The 22,120-nt window shown below is 41.6% G+C and overlaps 1 protein-coding gene across 1 annotated transcript in view; it reads left to right on the forward strand.

Moving 5' to 3' along the window:
- Positions 1–6,167: 6,167 nt before the first annotated feature.
- VAV1 (vav guanine nucleotide exchange factor 1) overlaps positions 6,168–22,120 on the forward strand; it is a 68,148-nt gene continuing 52,195 nt past the window's right edge. The window contains exon 1 of the mRNA XM_081947118.1: positions 6,168–6,467. Within this exon, the coding sequence (XP_081803244.1) occupies positions 6,264–6,467 (204 nt within the window). The 5' untranslated portion in view covers positions 6,168–6,263. The remainder of the gene's footprint in view (positions 6,468–22,120) is intronic.

Raw genomic sequence — 22,120 nt, forward strand, 5'->3', positions numbered from 1 at the left:
GAATACAGCCGTGATGGCGAACCAATGGCACATGTGCTACAGGTGGCGCGTGGACCCACATTTGCTGGCATGGAAGCCCTCAGCTTCGGTGCGCATGCGTGTGCCAGCCAGCCAATTTTCGGCCTTCCGGAGGGCCAGGGGAGGCCTCTGGAGCCTAGGAAGGGCAAAAAAACAGACCAAACGGGTCAACCGGAAGTTTGGGAATGAACGGATTGCCCCTTTCATTTGACTGTAGCAGGCTTTCTGAAATAGAAAATCCTCCCTGCCTTCTTTTCGGATTTCCCTCTTTTCTGGAAATTCTAATCTTTAATCTGAGACTGTTGGAAAATGTTAGCCACGCATCTCAGCTTCATCTTTGCTTCTCTCTATTCCTTCACTTCTGCTTTTGCCTTTTGGAACAAGCAATTTTTCTCTTCATGGAATAAAGGGAAGAGACAGTGTATTTCTCATAACAAAGAACCTTATGGAAATGTAGATTCTAAGTCTACGGTTGACACATGCCAAAGTTTATTAGAAATATCTGAGTTCTGCCAGTTGGCAAGACAACAACATTCACAATATCAATAAATTATGTTTAATCCATCAAACCATAATCATGCAAATCATGACTTAGTACGGCCTATGCATTAGTTGCTTTTCTTCCAGTCCTCTGAGGTCTGTCTTTGAGCCAAATCTATTGTCTGATTAGCTTTTTCATTTATTCTATGCTGGGTTATGTTTTGTTTACACTTTCTCTTATTATACAGAGGGTATACTAAACACAAGTTTCAAAAACAGGGCATTTCTGTTTCTGTGTATATTTAACAATTGTAAATGCATCTTCAAGCACACAAGCACACTGTTTCATAAATATTTGGCCAAAGAATCCTCATCAAGGAGGCATATTGTTTTGTCATACTGTCCCCTTTGCATAGAATTACACAGTTCATCTCTATTAATGTGGTTGTTTGATTGATGGGGCCATTTGACTGGTAAAACAAGGAAGTTCTAAATCTGCCCTTTTAAAAATCCATTAATATTGTCCAAAAAATGCTGACAAAGAACAAAGGGCCCCAAAAAAGGAGGAAGTACCTTTAAAGAATTTCAGCAGAGGGACATTGTTGCAGAAGCACTGTGTGATCCAATTTCCATCATGTAAGAGCTGCTTTGAGCAAGTTAATCACGTGAATAATGAACAAGTACCCCTAAACATACTGTAGACATCTGCAAGACATCTACGGATAGTTATGTTATTTGGATTCTTGATGTTTAGGAATGTGTTTCTCAGATGACTAAGTTCTTGGGCAAGATCCTCAGGGATTTAAATACTCAAAAAGTACTCTGCTAGTAATTCAGGAGGGCAAATGAAATGATCCCACTTTGTACTTTGTCCTTGTTGCAGATTGATAGTGAGAGACAAAATAATTGTAGTTTTTATGTGGACATTATGTTTTCAAAAATGAACAAACATACTATGTCTACTTGAATTAGGGTTATACTATTAAGTTTCAACTATTACAAATTAGTTCCTAGAATTATTGTCTTTTAAGCTGTAAACCTGAAATCATTGCCAATTCTGTAGCAATTGCTTGACCTCAGACAACGAGCAAGCATTCAGATCCATACTAAGAACAATTTTTATTGGCAATACTTTCAGACCAATACTTTTGGAAAATTTGCTTCTTATATCTTTATTTGGCAGCACTAAAACGTTGGCAGGCAAACACTACTGTAGTCCCTTCTATAAAGATCCTTTATGGCAACTTAATATTTATTTAGCTTTTTCAGATATTAGTGTTTTTTTCTTTCTTCTCCTGGCATGATTTTTTTTTTGCCATATACATGATCCATGATGCTTCCTCTTTGACACAACTAACAAGGATGATTAGGAGGCTGTGGGCTAAAAGATGCAAAGAACAGTTATATGAATTGGGTGTGTCTAATCTAGTGAAAATAAGGACTAGGGGTGACATGATAGCAGTGTTCCAATATTTGAGGGGCTGCCACAAAGAAGAGGGTGTCAACCTATTTCCCAAAGCACCAGAAGGCAAGAGAAAGAAACAATGGACTAATCAAGGAGAGAAACTAGAGGTTGTAGGTGCTCCACCACTGGGAGCTTTTAAGAGATTGGACAGCTACCTGACTGGAATGGTATAAGGTCTCCTGCTGGAGCAGGGTTTGGACTAAAAGATCTCCAAGGTCCCTTCCCTCTGTTATTCTGAGAGAGTCACTATTATGATCTGCCCATATCTATTGACCAGATTAGGTGGTTGCAGTGTTGCAGGCACTTTTCCTCCCTTCCAGTTACAGGCACTGTCTTCCATGGACATTTTAACTAAACAGCAGGGGAAGCCAGACCAAAGTCAAATCCCTCATGTCTGTCCACAAAGATTCAGAAGGACACAAATTTGATGTAACCAGGACCACAGTTGTAACCCAGACAAAATCAAGGAGAGAAAGATTATCCTAGCAAACAACACTAATTTACATCACACAGATGATACTTAAAACCAAAGACCATGCCTCAGTAACAACAGCCAGCCAATCAAACAATCTGAAGTTAGTCCGTGACTCAGAAGTAACCGAACAAGCAACATGCACACTAATTTTCATCACATAAAATGGTATTTAAAGGCCGGTGCTCTGACAGACGAGCACAATTCAAAGCGCAGTCATGATGTCACCTGGTGATGAAATCCAAGCTACTTATATTCAAGTACATTTTGAAATAATTGAAATTTGAAATATTTATGTACTATTGAGTTTATTTTTGCATCTCTATTATTTCTTATTCAAGGCATTGTCCCCCCATAATTTTACTAGTCTGTTGATCCTTTTTCCTCTCATGATCCTTTTGAGCATTTACAACCTGCCAGAAGATGAGGGGGCATAATGGAGGCAGACCAGTTTTCTTTTCCTGCTTTTCGCCATGTACCAGATGGCAGCTACTCTTGCACTTGGAGCCTGTTCTACCCAGATTCTTGACCCAGAAGACTGAAACGCCTGATTTCTACAGAAAGAGTAGATTCTTCAGGAAGGAGAAGAGGTTGGCAACAGAGTAAATGGAGTTAAAGCAGCCGAATGGCAGCTGAATGGCAGCAGGAATTCTTGCATTTTCTCAGTGAGATCAAGTTTACTCAGCCTGCCTAATATGTAAATGTGATAATCCCTGACTCTTTGAATATTTGCATTTCAAAACTTTCACAGTAAAAAATGATAAGCAGTTTGATCCATTCTGCTAGGTCAGAATTATTTTGGGCTTTTTTTTGCAAGTATGGAGATGCTTCCTTAGGATTTTGGGAAAGCCATCAAATAGGGGTCCAGGTATAATGATATTTTATACATTATTTTCTATTAATTTTATATAAATGTTAGCTAAGAAGAAAGAGCACCAAGTACATGGGACAATTTGACAAGCTTGGAAAGGGGTCTATCTGGTTAGTTAATACTTAGTACTGCCTCCACACCATCAAGACCAAGAAAATACAGCACAAACATAAACTTATTTTTTTAAAAAAAATCACCTTCATATTAAGTATGCTTTCCCGTGGAATAGTCTTTCCCTCAATACTCAAACATATTGATTCTGAAAAATGCAGCAGGGTTAGACTTAGTCAATGTCTGGAGGGGAAATCACCAGAAAGCTCAGAGCTAAGGGTAAACTTACACTAGGAACTGAAGAAGCATCTCAGAAGAACACATAAGAACCCACCACTTCCTTCGTGTCACCAACAAAATGACATGAATGTCATTAAGAGCTGAGAAATATTTGAGGTTCTTCCTGCTCTCAACAACATGGCTCAGTTGTCATAATCCAAGCCCTGTACAGAGTTCCACTGTTTTTTCCCCTCGGGATCCTGAAACATAGATCAAAAACCATTTAGATCCAGTCTGGGGCTTTATCTCCTTTACCCCCATCTGTAGCAATTAGATTTAGAGAAAAAGTCTGATTGAAACCAAGTTGTTTTAATAAACAAACTGCTATACAACAGGAGAGACTTTTACAGAAGTAGTTAATATTCTCATTCCCCAAATAGCAATTAGTTTTAGAAATATAAATTGTATTGATATCAATTTCAGCTGTTTTTTCCAAGTTCAATAGGCAGAGATTGGTGAGGAGAACATGAGGATGGGCCAGGAGTTAAATGCATTTTATCTTGCTAACCAATATCCAACAACAATCTATATATTGCTAAAGCTCTCGTGTTTGTCTGTGTACAACCTTTAACTGGGTGAAATGGTGCAGTGTAGGGCAACTATTTGTAAACCACAGAACTTCAAATGGGCTAACTTTTAGAATGTATCTAAATATGGAACCCCATTACTCCTATGGAATTGAAATCTGGCAAATTTCATATATTTTATGACATAAAATTATCATAAAACATTTCGTGACATAATACAAAATGTTATAAATTCTTTCTTGTGGTCAACTCTGGATGTTTGACTGTCCTGTACAGTCCAGCATAGGCTGTTTTCAAGGCAGATATCTGAATATCTCCCTGAATTTTTAAGAACTTTACAAGTACATTAGAGTCTCTGCCACTACTGGACATTGAGGAATCTGGTAAGGAAATATCTCTGAAATGATGGCCCGGTGGCTCATAGGTTGCCTGGCTTCAAATAAAAACAACACAGAAAAAATATTAGCCAGTATAATTTACAATGTATTTGCTGTACTAAGTATTTAAACTGGTGACACTGGCACTCAGTCCAAAACATTATTATGTGTTGAATAGGACAAATCTAAGCTCTGTTTACATTTTTGGGGATGGTATAAACATCTCTTTCCACTTTCTGAGTAAAATAAGAACTTCTAATTCTTTATTCCATTCATTTGTTAAAGTTTACATACCAAATCGATTCATCACACACAGAATTATATAAAGGATTTAATGATCACTTTTAACAGAGTGTTTCCAAACTTGGAAAGCTGCAGATGCCAAATGGATTATGGGTAATCCTCGATTTATGTTCACAACTGAGCCCAACATTTCTGTTGCGAAGCAAGGCAGTTAAGTGAGTTGTGCCCTATTTTACAACCTTTTTTTCCCATGACTATTAAGTGAATCATAAAGTTGTTAAGTTAATCTGGATTCACCCATTGACTTCGCTTGTCAGAAGCTACCTAGGAAGGCTGCTCATGACCCAGGACGCTGCAACCGTTGTAAATACATGCTGGTTGCCAAGTACCGCTTGTGATTATGGGGGTACTACAACAGTCATAAGTGTGAGAAGTGATCACTTTTTTCAGTGCCATTGTAATTTTGTGCTGTCATTAAACAAACGGTTGTAAGCTGAGGACTACCTATATTACCAGTAGTAGCATTTGTCTAAATCACTATTACTGAAAGATTCTAAACAGATAATATTAGGTATTTATAATGGAAAATGTTATAATCATTTTTGTCTACTAATTAACCCAAAATATAAATCCTGCCTTGCATCAAACTTTTCCATATAATAGAGTTTTAATTAATTCTAAAATCTAAATTGCCCTATAATAAGTATAATAACATATCAGAATGGCATTTCCAAGAAATAATGTGGCATAATATAATCTTCTAAAATAAAAAGTAATATTTGACATTATTATATTTTTCCCCAACTAATATTTTATCTCAACTGTCCAACTAACTAAACATATCCCAAGTGAATAGTCTATATTAGAAGAACCCAAGAAAGAGTTTCTACAGCAGGGGTTGTTCAAAAGTTAGTATTAGCCAAGAGATTCACAATATAATACAATTAAAGTATTTCAATTTTGTGTTTATTGTTAAACTGCTTTTTTTTCTTTTTTACAATTCATTGCTTCTTGTGGCTTTGTTTGGCTATTTCCTCTTTTCTGTTTCTTTTAGTTTATCTGACAAATCGATTTTCTCAACCAAAGAAATTCAACAAAGTCTGCCTCCGACTTAAGAATCTGCTGGTAAAATGTATCTTCTTCATGTTGTATCCCAGCAGTTCTCAAACCAACACTTTTATGATGCTGCTATGAGAAAAAAGAGGCCTTGAACACAAGAGGTAAATAGGAAAGGGAGATTTTCCTGCAGAAGTGCTCTTCAAGGAGGAAGGACTGAGCTCATTTTTCTCCTTTTCAGCCCCTCCTTCTCAAGGGTGGGGTGAGGAAGCTCCCCAGCCCCCACCCTGGCCCTTGTCTTTGTGGTCTGATGTCAGTTGCAGAAGAGGAAGCTGGTGGCTTCTCATTGTCTTTCCCAGCTGCGAGGAAGGTAGTGGAAAGCAGCTCTTCCAGCAGCCGAAGCAGCCATTGGGGGTGGCGGGAGATGGAACTGTGGAAGCAGTGTGCCCAATGGCTCATCCAGTGCCGGGTGTTGCCACCCAACCACAGAGTGACTTTGAAGGGGGCCCAGGTCTGTGATTTGGCCCAGGCCTTGCGTGACGGTGTCCTCCTCTGTCAGCTTCTCAACAATCTCATGCCTCATGCCGTCAACCTTCGGGAAATCAATTTGCGCCCCCAAATGTCCCAGGTGAGTGGATGGGGGAAGGGAGAAGAGGGATCTGGATGGCAGAGGCACAGATCCCTCAATGCTCAGAAAGAGGAGCTGGAACCGAAGTTCACCAGAAACGTATCAAGTTCCCAAAGCCAGACTAGTCACTGTGGCAACTGAGAATGTGGTTAGGTGGAAGTGGGTGAATGTGTGATTGTGTAAACTTGTAATTTTGTCAACATATGCATATAAATGGGGTGAGATGGAAGTTCCAGGCAGCAAGAAAGAATTATTGGATGATACAATCTGATATTGTGCAACCAGAATCAGTGAGCTGTGATACTTCCAGTGGAACCTGAGTTAATATAGGGTACTGGGCATTAAGAGGATCTTGAGATCCTCTTGGCTTGTGCTTGTGGCAATAATCTAGTAGCAAAATGGTTAATGTGCATCTAAGGAAGTCATTGCAGTGTGTTCATATATGTGTGGGTGGGGAATATTGGTTTACTCATAGCTACGTTTGAAGTAGTGATGGGGTGGAGTTACTAAGGTGCACGGCAGAGAACAGATGTGTAGATTTCACTTTGACTTTGTTGGTAAGATAGGAGGTGAGACTTGCTATTTGAAATGAGAAGGAAAATGTCTGCAAGTGGGAGGCCATATAAATGAAATGGAAAGAACTCGTTCAGTATATATATAGTTAATTTCGTGCAAAAAATGTGGCATTTGGCCAGCCTTGGCTGATTCCTGCCCTTACTCCCAATTAAATTGGGTTAAATCTGATTGGTATTTGGATACGGACAATCAGGAAATTCCCCCACAGTGTTGCTAGATTCAAATGTTTTTAAAAACCAGTCCTGGAAGAAAATAAACTATAGAGCTTCCAGCAAATTACATGGATGTATCCATGCATCTGAAATGATCTGAGCTCAGCTAAAAGGAAATCACCGTATTAGGGAAGCCAGAATTCTGGGCAGGAGGCAGATGACATATTTTGAGAAATGATCCATGACATAAGATGAGGACTATGCACAGTTCTGCTTTGATCTGAGAGCCTAAATTGCAAGCAATTATTTTGAAATCCATACATATTGTTGATGAACCAAACGTTTTGTGACACAACATGAAAAGTCTGGAATCACAAGAGCCTAATCAGAGTTTTGGTTGATTGATTGATTGATTAAGTGCTATCAAAACAATGATCCCATAGACAATCCCTCCTTGATGATCAGTTATTAAATAGGTTTTTCAGGACTTCCCTGATGGGGCTCTGGGTGCACTGTTGTGGTTAGAATGCAAGTGATGCAGGATAACTCCTTCCACCTTTCCTAGAAACAGAGCTTTCCCCAGAGAGCTTATTGATGGTATTGAAAACTTAGGCTGATTAACCAAGAAAAAGAGAGTCAGTAATGTGATACCCATGGATACAATGGTGCCAATAGCATCCCTATATTACTAAAAATGATACATATTAAAAACAAAAATATATTTGAAATCTCATGGGATCATTAATTGAACTTCACTTAGAATTGCCTTCAAGTGAAACAGGTTCCAAGTTTTATAAACAATATAAATAAATGAAAATCCATTGTTTTCACACGAAATCTCACAAGTGAGATTACTAAAATATAATGTACGGTACTTGCAAAATTATTATTTTTCTTTTACTCTGTCTGGCACACCATTATACAGTGTGCAATAAAGATGCTTCAGTAAATTAGGAAAATTCTCGTTTCTTATAGTATTGTCTGTGAGGGAGAGGGAGAGGAGGGAGAAGAGAGAGAGGGAGAGGAAAAAGAGAAAGAAATAATCTCAGTATTTTGTAATTACCAGAATTGGTTTACCTTGTCTCCATATAATTTCTCTAAGGTGCAGTATCATCAGAAGACACTCCAGTTCTTAAAGTGTAAAAATTAAGTAGTATCTCATTTAAAAAACGCCAGAGCTTATAAACCCAAACAAGAATTATAATACAAAACTCACATCTAGCACACATACAAACTGACCTTAGTTTAAAATATAAATGCAGAGAGTGAGATTTCCAAAGAGGCAGCTCCTGGTGCTATCAGTCAATGCACTGAAATTGGAAAAATACTTTAATGCATTGATTTAATAATAATAATAATTTTATTTGATTAGCCGCAACCCTCTCCCGAAGGACTCGGGGCGGCGTACAATCAAAACAAATAAAATACAGATAACGACAAACATACATACATAAAAAACAAAGACATATACATGTGCATGGAGGAGGTAGACTAATAAGTGAAAGACAATTAAAAAACACAATTTAAAATCCCATTAAATAAAATACCGAATTAAAAAACCCATCAGGAGCGTTATGAAGTTATGATTGAGCCAGGCCAGCTATTTGGAATAGGTGGGTCTTGAGCTTTACACGGAAGGAGCGGAGGTCAGTGGTGGTCCTAATATCCGGGGGGAGGTCATTCCACAGGGATGGAATTTGAATTTGTGTTACTAATTCAAAATTGAGCCAAACTTGAAATCAGTCTTTTTTTTCCCCAACAAAAAGCAGTTGCCAAAAAATGTACAGTTTTGAACTTTTGCAGAAGCTGAAACAACTACACAAAATTCATTACCAGTTATTATTTTTAATTTTATTTGTTTATTATTTACTTCAATCAAGTTTGAGAATTTTTGCAACAAAGCAAGGACAGATCATCAGTCAAAGGTAGAGAGAGCAGCTGTTCTCTTTTCCAGATTAGCTCTTTGTGTGTGCCTGCATAAAAAGAGAGTAAGAGAAACCATAAAAAGCAAAGGTTTACAAATGCAGGGTGAGCATCTCACCCCTTAAAATGTTGTGAAGGAAGTGGGATGGTTGCATAAGAAAAGACCAGAGTGCTGTAGCTGCGGAGGAGCTGACTAAGAGTGGGAAGACCCAAATTCAAGTCCACCCACAGCTGTGGAAGCTGTCTGGATGATATGGGCTAGAGACACTCTTTCAGCCCAGCCTACCACACAAGGCTGCTTTTTTTGGGGTGGTTTTTCTGTGTGCATTACCTTGAGATAGGATATACATACAATAAATATGTATGAAAAATAGCTACTGTTTATAATTTATGGTTCAGGAGGCTATGTGAAATGAGAACATTCAATAGACTAAGCATGGATCAATGTTCTGACCGCCCTTCTCGTATACCAAAGCACTCTGAAACAAGGTCTCTGCAAGATGTTTTATTTACACACAGTTTAAACCTTGGCAGCAATCCAATACAGTCAATACTTTGGCAGCAATCCAGGTACAGATAACACCTTGGCAGCAATCCAGCCTGCTGAGGTACAGATAACACCCTGGCAGCAATCCAGCCTGCCAAGGTACGACACAGATTTGAGAGTGTCTCCAACTCTAATGATACGTTGATTCCTACAAAAACAGCTTTCCGAAAGTCCTTCCTTAAATAGCTTTGAGAGGAGCCTGATTATGATCACCTGAGTCCAATCACCTCTTGCAATTGCATAGCTGTTCTCTACGTCTATCAGCTCTCCGTTGCCGGGCATCCAGAAATCACTCCCTTGTCTCCTCCCCACTGCTCCAAGGCATAGCGTCAGGAGCACACTCCCTTTGGCTTTCACCACTGCTTCATGCCAGGCGCCTCCTGGTGGCCAACCAACCTCTCTGATTCCTGCTCGGAGTTGGAACCCTGTCCAGGGTCCTCCACATCCTCCAGAGCCAACTCATAGGGACCCTCGCTGTCAGAATCTGGTTGCAGCTCCAACGGCTCCTGCTGGGCCACAACAGATCAATATATGAACATAGTCAATACATTTCTTTTTTATTAGGTGTTCTTTTAAATATTATCTAATTGTTGCTATTATTATTAAAATTCCCTTTGTATGAATGCTGCACAAAAATTATGGGTAAACAACTGACAGCTACAAGAAGCAGGGTCAATTTATTGGGGATGGTATTGGAAATAAGATATAAATCTTCATTTTGTCTATAGAGATTCTCAGTCATCCAGGTCATGATGATCCCAAAGGTGTTTTTTCAGTTGGAACTGATGAAGCTTCTTGGATGAGAAATGAAACATCTTCAAGGAAAAATAAAGAAAGACCAGTTGCCTTTTGACATGGCACCTTTGGGAAAATCTTCATTTTGTTTTGGGGAACTTTGAATTTTGAATTAGATTAAATGACATTTAGAGGTTGTGAAGCATCCAGTCTGATTATCCTGGTCCTTTGGGACAGATAATTTTCCTTTGTTCCCTTGGTGCTCCATTTTGGGTAAACAGCCTAGTGTCCAGTATTTCAAGGACTGTGGGATGCTGTATTATGCAGTCATTATTATTTTTTCTTTAACAACGTAAATTCAAGCCCTACTTTTTATTGTCTCCATCTTGTTGCAACCCAAATGTACGACTGACCATCTGCCAAACCTAGCTAGTTTGCATGGCTCTGGGTTAAGGGAAACTTGAGGCTTATTTGGGGGGAAACCTGCATATTTGACTTTGAAGGAGCAGGACAGGAACAATATTTATAACTCTGAACATTGGTGTTGAAGAAGACTCCTGAGAGCATCATGGACAACCAAGAAAGAACCCTAAGTTCTCACTCAAGGCAAATATAACCAGGGTCAAGTTATCCTACTTCAGACAGATATGAGAAGATCAAGCTCTCTAAGAGAAGACTCCACTGCTGGGAAAGGTAGAAGGAAAAAGAAGGGGATGAATAGCAGCAAGGGGGCTCAACTCAGTTACAGGGCAAATGAGGGTACTGTCAGGAGATCTGAAAGAACAGATTAGGGATTAATATCATGGAAAAATATATCTATGTGACTTGATGGTACATAATCAGTTAGTCAGTCAATCAATCAATCAATCAATCAAATGTGCATATGTACCCTAAATCAGTTCATGGCTTCCACTCTCTTACATGACTTGAGCTCATACCTTAACTTAGTTTAGAAAGGAGCAGCTCTTCAGCTGAGGGAAAGAGGGGCCAGGGACCATGTTGTTATAATGGATTTTTCTGAAAGCCTTTTGGGTGAAAGATGGTGTAAGAATGTAGAGAATAAAATTATGTTGAATTTATTTAGGTCAGGATGACTCTTGAGTAAGCTGCCAGCAGATCTCGAGATCAATTTTACCTAGCACCTATACTTGAATTCAGATTAATAGATTAACAGAGTTGGAAGGTACCTTATAGGTCATCTAGTCCAACCCCCCCACACACACACACACTCAAGCAGGAGACCCTACACCATTTCTGACAAATGGCAGCCCAATCTCTTCTTCAAAGTCTCAAGTGATGAAGCTCCCCCAACTTCCTAGGGCAAACTGTTCCATTGGTTGATTGTTCTCACTGTCAGAAAGTTCCTCCTTATTTCTAGGTTGAATCTTTCCTTGTTCAGTTTCCATCCATTATTCCTTGTCTGGCCTTCAGGTGCTTTGGAAAATAGCTTGACCCGCTTCTTCTCTGTGGCAGCCCCTCAAATATTGGAACGCTGCTATTATGTCTCCCCTGATCCTTCTCTTCACCACACTAGCCATGGCCAGTTCCTGAAATGGTTCTTCATATGTTTTAATCTCCCTAATCGTCTTGGTTGCTCTTCTCTGCACTCTTCCCAGAGTCTCGACATCTTTTTTATAGTGTGGTGACCAAAACTGGATGCAGTATTCTAGGTGTGGTCTTACTAGGGCTTTATAGAGGCATTAGTACCTCCCTTGATATTGATTGAATCCCTCTGTTAATGTAATTTAGGATTGCATTGGGATTTTTGGCTACCGCTGCACACTGCTGGCTCATATTTAGCTGGTTGTCTACTAAGACTCCCAAGATCCCTCTCACAGTCACTGCTATTAAGCCTGGTTTCACCCAGTTTATATGTGTACTTTTGGTTTTTCTTACCTAGGTGTAGAACTTTACTTTTCTCTACATTGAATTTCATTTTGTTAGATAGGGCCCAGTGTTCAAGTCTGTCAAGATCCATCTTCTAGGGTGTTAGCTATTCCTGCCAGTTTAGTGTCATCTGCAAATTTGATAAATTCCCCTTCTATTCCTTAATCTAAATTGTGTATTCCCAGTTCCTGCTCTTGCACATGAGGTTTCACACAGTGCCATGAAAAAGCCCTCAATTCAAGTGTGTTGGACTAAGAGCAACAGTAGGTGACCATTTGGAAGTGCAGTGGAGGTGGGGTGGGCATTGTATGTATTTTCTTGTCTTAGAATACAACACATTCTGCCCTTTATAGGAACAAATACTTTTCTGCTTTCACAGAGCCCAGCAGGCTCTGCCTTCTGTTTTTCTTAAAATACCTGATATCCAAACTCAAAGATCAACCCTACTGCTTACTGCAAGGGTTTGTTTTTTGACAGTTTTGTTTCAATTCCACTAACCTACTACAACATGGATCAGGAAACAGTCTGAGCTGTATTCAGGAATACTTCTGTTAAATTGGGTAGTGGATAGGCACACACAGGCATAACAGTACAACAGCTCTTTATTAACAACAAGTAAGAACAATCCAGCGAAGGTTGAGTCTGACAGCGGCCCTTTTATAGGGAGCTGTCAGACCCTTCAACCAATAGGATTAAATCTCTGTTCCTGCCGGAATAGAAGACCTTGGTGGAAACCACTGTAGTTGGTATAAGTATCTAACACCCCTCCCCTCTTAGGTGGAACGATCCTATTGGTAACGTAGTCACGCAGGTAGGCGGGCTTTTGTGTCGCTCTTCCTGACCTGCGCAGTTCAGTAAGAGGGGTTTCCTTGGACAGGTCAGACGGACCTGTTTGCTCCGCAGCTCCACTTGGTGGAAACTCCTGGAACCTTGCATAGGCCGCGGTTGGAGCTTCTGGAGCCGGTTTGCTTGGAGCTCGCTGTGGGCCTGCAACATAACCAGATAAGTTTCCCGGTATCCTCAGGCTTGAGCTGACTGTGGAAGGAGTGAGTGTTTGCTTCATTTGGGTAGGGCTTTGGCTAACTCGTGCAGGAATTACCTCTGGTTGTCTAAGAGTGGAGTTGGAGAGATGGCCACGGAGTTGGTCAATGTGCCTTCTCCAATTCCTACCATCCTTGAGCTCTAGAAGGTAAAAGTGAGGGCTGATGATGCCTATCACTGTGGCAGGGATACACAGAGTTCCCCCGGCGTAGTTGTAGGCGTATACCGAATCCCCTATGCTAAAAGTCCGAATCTTGCTTGTGGAGTCTGGGGGCGATGAGGCAGAATAATTGGGGTGTAGCCAGTCTAAGTGGGACCTTAGTGACCCATGAGAAGCTCAGAGAGATTTGAATGCACCCCTGTGCGTCACAATGGTTTGGGCCTCCGCCGTAGCACCATCTACAGGCAATTGTTGGTATTCCTGCACCATGTCCAATTTAGCGAAAATTTTTCCAGGGCCTAACGAATGGAGGAGGTGCTGTACAATGGGTACAGGATGGGCGCTTTGTTGTAGCGCTTTATTAATTGTGCATTTGTAGTCTGCGCCGATGCGGACAGACCCGTCAGATTTGACAGGTGTCACTATAGAGGTCTCCCAGCATGCATGATTGACCAGCTCTAGGATTCCCTGGCCTACGAGTTTGTCAATTTCCCTGTTGATTTTGGGACGGAGAGCAAAAGGCACTCTCCTAGGTTTTAGCCTTATTGGGGCTATGTTGGGGTCCAAATTAAATGAAATTGGGGTCCCCACATACTTACCCAGACTGGTGCCGAAGATGTCCTCAAACTCCTTAAAGATAGCTTCAGCACCGTTGTCTTTCAAGGCTTTGATATCGGTCACCTCTAGGCCCAGGGCTTGAAACCAATTTAGCCCTAGGAGGCTCTGCAGGTTGCCGCTGACCACTGTCACTGGGAGTTTTCTAATGAATTGTTTGAAATTCACCTGGAAGGTGCCTTGGCCCATGATGGGGACCCGGTTCCCCTGGTAATCGCGTAGGTGGATGTCAAGGGTGCGAAGGTGCTGCTTCTTGAGGCTCGGGATAGGCTGTTTCAGGGTAGACCACAGTATGATGGTCAGTGATGACCCGGTGTCGATCTCCATCTCACATGGAGAGTTCTCGATGAGGACTGTAACCTTCAGCTTTTTTGGCCGCCTGGTGCGGACTTGTCCGATCGATGTGTGGTGGGTGACTCTGTCGTCGCCCTCTGAGCACTATGGTGGCTTCTTCCAAGCCCCTTGGCTGGGCTTGGTTGGCGACTTGGTGCGCCTCTAGGCTGCCAGGCAGTGGCAGGGAATTCGCTCCGGCACACCTTTGCGATGTGCCCCTTTCGCTTGCAGCGCTGGCAGGTTGTGTTGTGGAAACGGCAAGCCGATCTGACATGGTCTCCTCCGCAGCTCGTGCAAGGCAGGAGACGCTGTTTGAAATTGCGGTCAGCGGGGCGCGGTTACTGCACATACGGCAGCTGTCATCTTCGTCTTCAGAACTCTCAGGCTCTGCGGCCTCGCGATGAATGCATGTGCTTTTCCGCACTTCTGGGGGCGCGCTTTGGCGCTGCAAGGTTTCAGTCAATTTGACAGCTGATTCTGACGCCCTGGCTTCATCCAAGGCGATTTGCAGAGTGAGGTTTGATTTTGCAAGCAACCTCCTCTGCAAATTAATGTCCCGACGCTGCATATTATGCAGTCCAGAATCAGCTCATGTAAGACTCTGAATTCACAGTACGCTGTGCTTTACGGAGTGCAGCAATGTACTCATTAATCGACTTGCCCTCCTTTTGGTTCCTGATATTGAATCAGTGACGTGCAGTCAGGTGAGGCAAGTGAGGCACAGCCTCCCCACTCTCATCATGAAAAAAAAAGTAAAAGGAAAAAGCTGAGCTAGTTGCTGCCTCACCGTGGATGACTCTGCTCTCCCTCCCCAAGTGTAGTGACTTCCTCCCCAGGCCCCCATTCATTTCTCTCTCTCACACACACAGCTGGATAAAACTATATAAAAATCTAGCCCAGCTTCACTGATTACAAGTTTGAAAAGGCAACGTGGCTCCACCTGCAATCAAACTACACTTGGGGAGGGAGAGCACAAGCGAGCACTGAGGAGACCACAGGAGGAGGCAGGAAGCCAGGCAAAGAGCCATGCTGTAGTACACACACTTCCCCCCAGCCTCTTTCTTTTGGAAGGCTCGGCTCGGCTCCCCTCTGGCTTCTCTGCCTCTCCTCTCACCCCAGCCTGCCAGCAGGAGGTGGTGGGTGGGCTTTATTGTGTTCCAGGGATTTCCCACCCAGACAGCAGGCTGCATTTGCAATGGTGGAGGTGTTTGGGAAAGGCAGCAGGGGAATGGGGGGGGGGATGGCAGAGGAGCTGCTTTCAAGCCACTGGAAAAGATATCCAATCCAACTTTTGTGTGTGTGGGGGTTTGTTTGAGAGTGAGTGAGAGAGGGAAGGGGTAGGAGAGATAGTCCAATCCAACTTCTGTGTGTGTGTGTTTGAGAGAGGGGGAGGAAGGGAGAGAGGGAGGAAGGAGGGGAAGGAGAAGAAAAAGAAAAAGAAAGAAGGAGCAAAGGAGAAAAACAAATGCTGTCGCTTTAAATTGGAACTGAGCATGCCTGGCTGTGGAATTCTGGGAGTTGAAGTCCACAAGTCTAAAAATATTTGAAACTCAGCACTGTGTCAGTGCCTCACCAGTCATAAACCTCACCGCACGTCACTGTATTGAATTCATGCCGGCGAACGTGCTTGGACGGCGTGGGTGTGTAATGAGTCCTAAGCATCTGCTGGAGCAGGGACCAGGCAACTGATTGGAGCGGTGTCGGCTCAGAGGTCTTTTGCTGTCTCGAACACTTCCCTGCCACAGTACCCGAGGAACATGTTCTTCTTGCGGCCTTCAGAAAGGCCCATAAGGTCATTTGCCTCGAGGAAGCAGTAAATTAATAGCATGTACGAATCCCAGTTCTCAGCGACTGGGTCATACGGAGTCGGTGGGGTGTGCATGGCCATCTTGTGTACAGAGGGCGTTTGAGCTCAAAAATGGCTGCTTGAAGCCACGTTGAGCTCCAAGCTGGATGTACTTGCTGGATTCTTCGCTCTTTTCGGTTCACCTAGTTCCCTTCCAATCCCACCCTCGTCGCCAGTGTTAAATTGGTTAATGGATAGGCACACACAGGCTTAACGGTAAGAACAGCTCTTATTTAACAACAACCAGTAAGAACAATCCAGTGAAGGTTGAGTCTGACAGCAGCCCTTTTATAGGGAGCTGTCAGACCCTTCGACCAATAGGATTAAGCCTCTGTTCCTGCTGAAACAGAGGACCTTGGTGGAAACCACTGTAGTTGGTATAAGTATCTAACAAATTCCTTGGGTGAATACAATGGATGAGGGGATAAATGGGGACTTCATCAAATTTGCAGATGACACCAAGATGGCAGGAATAGCCAACACTACAATAGGCTTAAGATACAGAAGGATCTTGACAAACTTGAACATTGGGCACTATCTAACAAAATTAAATTCAATGGTGAAAAGTGTAAGGTTCTACATTTAGGCAAGAAAAACAAAATGCACAGGTACAGTATAGGTGGTACCTTGCTCAATAGTAGTAACTGAGAGGGATCTTGGAATCCTAGTGGACAACCATTTAAATATGAGCCAGCTGTGTGCAGCAGCTGCCAAAAAAGCCAACACAGTTCTAGGCTGCATAAACAGAGGGATAGAATCAAGATCACGTGAAGTGTTAATACCACTTTATAATGCCTTGGTAAGGCCACACTTGGAATACTGCATTCAGTTTTGGTCGCCACGATTTAGAAAAGATGTGGAGACTCTAGAAAGAGTGCAGAGAAGAGCAATAAAGATGATTAGGGGACTGGAGGCTAAAATATATGAAGAACGGTAGCAGGAACTGGGTATGTCAAGTTTAATGAAAAGAAGGACTAGGGGAGACATGATAGCAGTGTTCCAATATCTCAGGGGTTGCCACAAAGAAGAAGGAACCAAACTATTCTCCAAAGCACCTCAGAGTAGAACAAGAAGCAATGGGTGGAAAATAATCAAGGAGGGAAGCAACTTAGAACTGAGGAGAAATTTCCTGACAGTTAGAACAATTAACCAGTGGAACAGCTTGCCTCCAGAAGTTGTGAATGCCCCAACACTGGAAGTGTTTAAGAAGATGTTGGATAGTCATTTGTCTGAAGTGGCGTAGAGTTTCCTGCCTAGGCGGGACTAGAAGACCTCTAAGATTCCTTCCAACTCTGCTATTGTATTCTTGTAATAAAAAGAAAATGTGGCCATGTCAGCTGGCCCTTCTATCACCTCTATTTCTGCCTGGCCCCACTTGAATCCAGGTGTTGGTGGAAAGATCTCCAGAGAAAAAGTGGCTGTAGACCTTGTGGTACATAGAATGTTGATTGTCCTTGGGGTTTATGATTCAATCTTATGTGACACACACACACACACCCTTTGTGTTCTCTCCAACATATGAACAATCAGAAAGGCAGAGGGTATGATGCTGAGCTAGTAGGCATGATAAGGGCAGGATTAGCTAATGTGATTAGCTTATTTCCCACTTCCCATAATTGTGCAGGTTACAAAGAATGGAGCAAGAAAAAGAGAAGGGACCAAGTATGGATGAGGAGTGCAAGCCACTTTTACCTGAGTGATCTATATATACACATTGAAGCATAGTACTTACTGCCTGGCCAGAAAAGTCCCTCTTTTTGTAAAACCTGTCATTGCCAGTAAAATAAATAGGGCTGTTTTGCTGGGTAAAAATGTTCTCCTTTAAAATGCCACTTGCCAATTGCAATAATCTCCACTTGGCAAATTGTCTGGGCAGAAAGTTAAGAAGGGTGCAAATTGCATGGCAGATGAAAGTGGAAGGAGCCCAAAGGAAATCACCCAAAAGTATTGCCCTTCCAGCAGCTTTTTAAACCAGTGGATACAGTAGTTTTTGTCAATGAAAGTCATTTGAGGAGAACTAATGAGGAAGAGTGTCCTGGAACTCTTCCTCCTGTCCCTTGAGTCAAGAGGGATGTTGTGTCTATATATAAACAGTATAGGCTCCAATAACCCCAAGAAGTTATCTTGCCATGCTTTGGCCCCAGAGCCAGTCACTTTTGCTGCCTGCACATAAAAAGGAGTCCTTGAATGAGGACAGTCCTACTCAGTTCCAGCTCTGTGTCATTCCTCCCTCCTACTGAAACAAGTCCTCCTCTTTGGAAAATCTAAATGTTTTTTCAGAACTAGGAAGCTGTTCCCCCCCTACTCCCAAGTACTTCCTAAGTTGTTCTATATACAGGTGCTTCAAAAATACAGAGAATGCATGGGATTTGCCTCAAAATAAATATAAATAGATACTACCTTAATACATATGGGTGCTCAAATGAGGAGGAATGCAGCTGGTGGAGTAATTTACCTTGCAAATTGGTTAGGGAAAGGAAGAATATTTCAGAATCTCTTGTTACTATAGATCTCTCTCTCACACACACCACAAACACATGCCTACAGATACACACTGCCATACACAAATGCACATACTAATTTATACATTACATGCAGAGGTGGGTTGCAAATCCCAACACTACCATTTTGCTTGTGCTTGTGCACATGCATGCGCAGAAGCATCTAGGCAGGTGGGCAGAGTCTCCTCCTACCACCACTACCAGTTTGCCGGATCCAGGCCAAACCAGGAGCAACCCACCTCTGATTACATGTACTTGCACATGGACAAACTCAGAATTGTGTAGCCAACTGTAATATCCTGCAGCCACTCTTTTCCACTTGTTAATTTACCTCAGCTTCCAACAGGAAAAAAAACGATTGACGAAGTTCTGCCAATTGAGCTGTTGGTAGACTTGCTGTCAGACTTTTTTTGAGGTTAATATCACCATTCTGAACAACAAATGTCACGGTGCCAGTGAGAGTTGAAGTCCTCTGTCAGAGAAGTAGAAAGACTACTAGCCAGATGAGAGGGGCCAGTTGGAGGCCAACAGATCACCAGTCTCAAAAGTCTCCTCCAAATGGCCCAGAGTGTCTACATGGATGGTTGCATAAATAGAAAACATCCTGCTAGAACAGCTTCAGCCTGCCTCAGCATTGGTTGGTAATAAAATGGAGGTTCTATTGCAAGGACTTATCTTCAGAAAAGGTTTGGTGGCTAAAATTTGTGTCTCAGCCATCAGGACATGTGGATGAGACTTCAGCAGTGCTACAACTCTACAGCTCAGTTGCCTAATTCTAATAGTGTAGTACAAATATTTCTAGATTAGAACATAGATACTCTCTGGTGTCAGTTATACCAACAAAAACCATTTATCTCTAACTGGCCTCTCATCTATAAGTTATGCTGTTCCATTGTAGAATCTAGTTGTGCAAAGATGAAAACTAAATCATCTTTCTAGGCATCTCAATTTATTACAGGGCAAGGTAAAATACATCCATTAGCTTAACTTGTATTTTCAGGAAAAATTATTAAATCTAACATTTTCACTTCTGATAAAAATTTCTACTGGAATATGGCCAGTGAGAAACAAGAAGAACTTAATATGGCTGGGGGTAAATCATGGTTTACAGAAGCACATAAAGGGTCATCTCTATCTTTTAAAACTAATGAGGAAGACTAATGAGGCCTGAGAATGAACAAAAGAGGAAAGAGGAATCTTTGTTTCACTGTAACAATGCTGCTTGCAATAAGGTCTTAGTGGGAAGGAATTTACTCTTGTAGGGAAGACGGAGAAAGGGGCAGTTGTGAAAGTTATTTCTTATGCTGATAAAAGGAAAGGCAGTTACCAAAACAATGCTCAGATGCAGGCTGCCATTCCCCTTCATAAAATTGGAATGTTTCCCTGTTCTACATTGTGGGGGAAAGAAGCCGAAATTGACAAGGGCTTTGCAGCTCATAGGCTGCCTGTATATTTGTCTCATCTGAAAGTAGGACACTTTGCTGAAATTTGTAAATTGAGACTCTAACATTTCTTCTAATACATACTATTAATCAGAGCTCCTAGATTCTTCATGTTTGGATTACCTGATTCCTCCACTCTAGAGTGTAAGGGGACAGGATTGACTACAGTGAGTTCCAGAAAGGAGGAAAGGACTTGTAGGGAACAAGATATTCATCCACTGATGCTGCTTCAGGCAGCACCATAGGAACCTGTACCAGATTGATGAGGCAAGTCTTCTTTAAGGGGGATGATGGCCATTTCCATGATATGGTTGAGCCCAAGTTGAGCTAAACATGGCAGCTACAGCTTATTGTTAATTTCCTTCCAGGATTCTAGGGATGCATTGTTGTAGGGCCAGGGCATTCTAGGACATTGTAGAGAAACTAAAGTGACAGAGGGCAGGGCTATGTCAGCAAGAGGATTTCTACTGACAAAGTGGTTGTGTAATGCTGGAGAGCAAACAACTTGAAAAAGTGCCAGCCCGTGCAGCGAATCTCTTGAGCAGTTGGGAAAAGCAGTTTTGTTTGCAAAGACTTGCTGCAATTCAAAACACTACTTAAGTATGTTCCAAACTCTGAGAAGCTTCCAGGTAAATATATTTTATTCTGGAAAAATAGAAAAAAGGAGTGGTAGAAGAAATCCAGGAGGAATATCCAAGAGAGATATAATCTTATCCCCTTGAAACATTTCCGGGATACTTAAATTCCTCCCTTGAATCGAATACTAGGAATTCCATTCTTGGCCATATTCAGCTGCATGTTGTGAACAGCAGTTCATGGACTCAAGGAATCATAGGAGTAGAATCCTGAAACCATCCCAGAGAAATGGCTGTGCAACCTTTCTTTGAAACCTTCAGTGATGGAGCATCCATAATCTCAGGTGACACGTTATTCCACTGCCTAATTGCTCTCACGGTTAGGAAATTTCTGGTTTTAAGTTTGGATCTCTCTCTGTAAAACATATACCCAGTGGCTTTATCCTACCCTCAGGGTTACGCACTAAGTAGATTAAATCTATAGCCTCCTTTTTGTAATAATCTTTCAAGTATTTGAATATCATGAACATGTCTCCTTTTAATCTTCTCTTTAGGCTAACTATTCTTCATGAAATGTGGCTTCCAAGGCTGCCGCTACTACCGGTTTGCCTGGTCTGGGCCAAACTGGGAGCAACCCACCTCTGGGTCTCCTGCTTGTGTGGGAGGTTAGATTAGAACTTCTCAGAACACCTTTTCCAACTCTATTATTCTGTTATTCAATACTGCTGGTATGAAGGTCCAGCATACACAAGCAACATTCATAATACAGTCAATACACATTCAGGCCCAGCATAAATAAGTAAATCATTTATTTAGGGAATATTCTGCAGAATGTGCTTATGATCTACTAGAATGTTTCAAGGGACACTAGGGTGTCCTTATATTTGTATATATCCATAAAGGCTGTGCAGGGTATCCTGAGAGGAAATTCTGGATCACGTGGATACATTTAGAGGTGCAAAATTTCCCAGACTTGAAAACACAGAATCACTCTCAGCCAATGTTTCCTAGGAAGATTCCTTCCTATTCTCTATGAAACCTTGCCGAAGAAGTGGAATAGGAAAACTAAGAATTTATTTTAAAATGATTATGAGTAGAAAGTCCAAACATCCTTTATCTAAATTAGTATCCCTGATGAACGCGAAAGAAAAATATTAACATGGGAAAGAAATTGATTGTCCATTATCAATAAGACACCCAAATAAATAGCACTTAGAAATGAAAGTTGCAAGTTCTCACAACAGCTTTCAGGAATCATGTGCAATAAACTATAACCCAAACTATGAGCTCATCAAGAGGGTTAATGATACTATAGATGGA

Source organism: Natrix helvetica, assembly GCF_964273705.1.
Source record: "Natrix helvetica genome assembly, chromosome: 1".
Taxonomy (NCBI): domain Eukaryota; kingdom Metazoa; phylum Chordata; class Lepidosauria; order Squamata; family Natricidae; genus Natrix; species Natrix helvetica.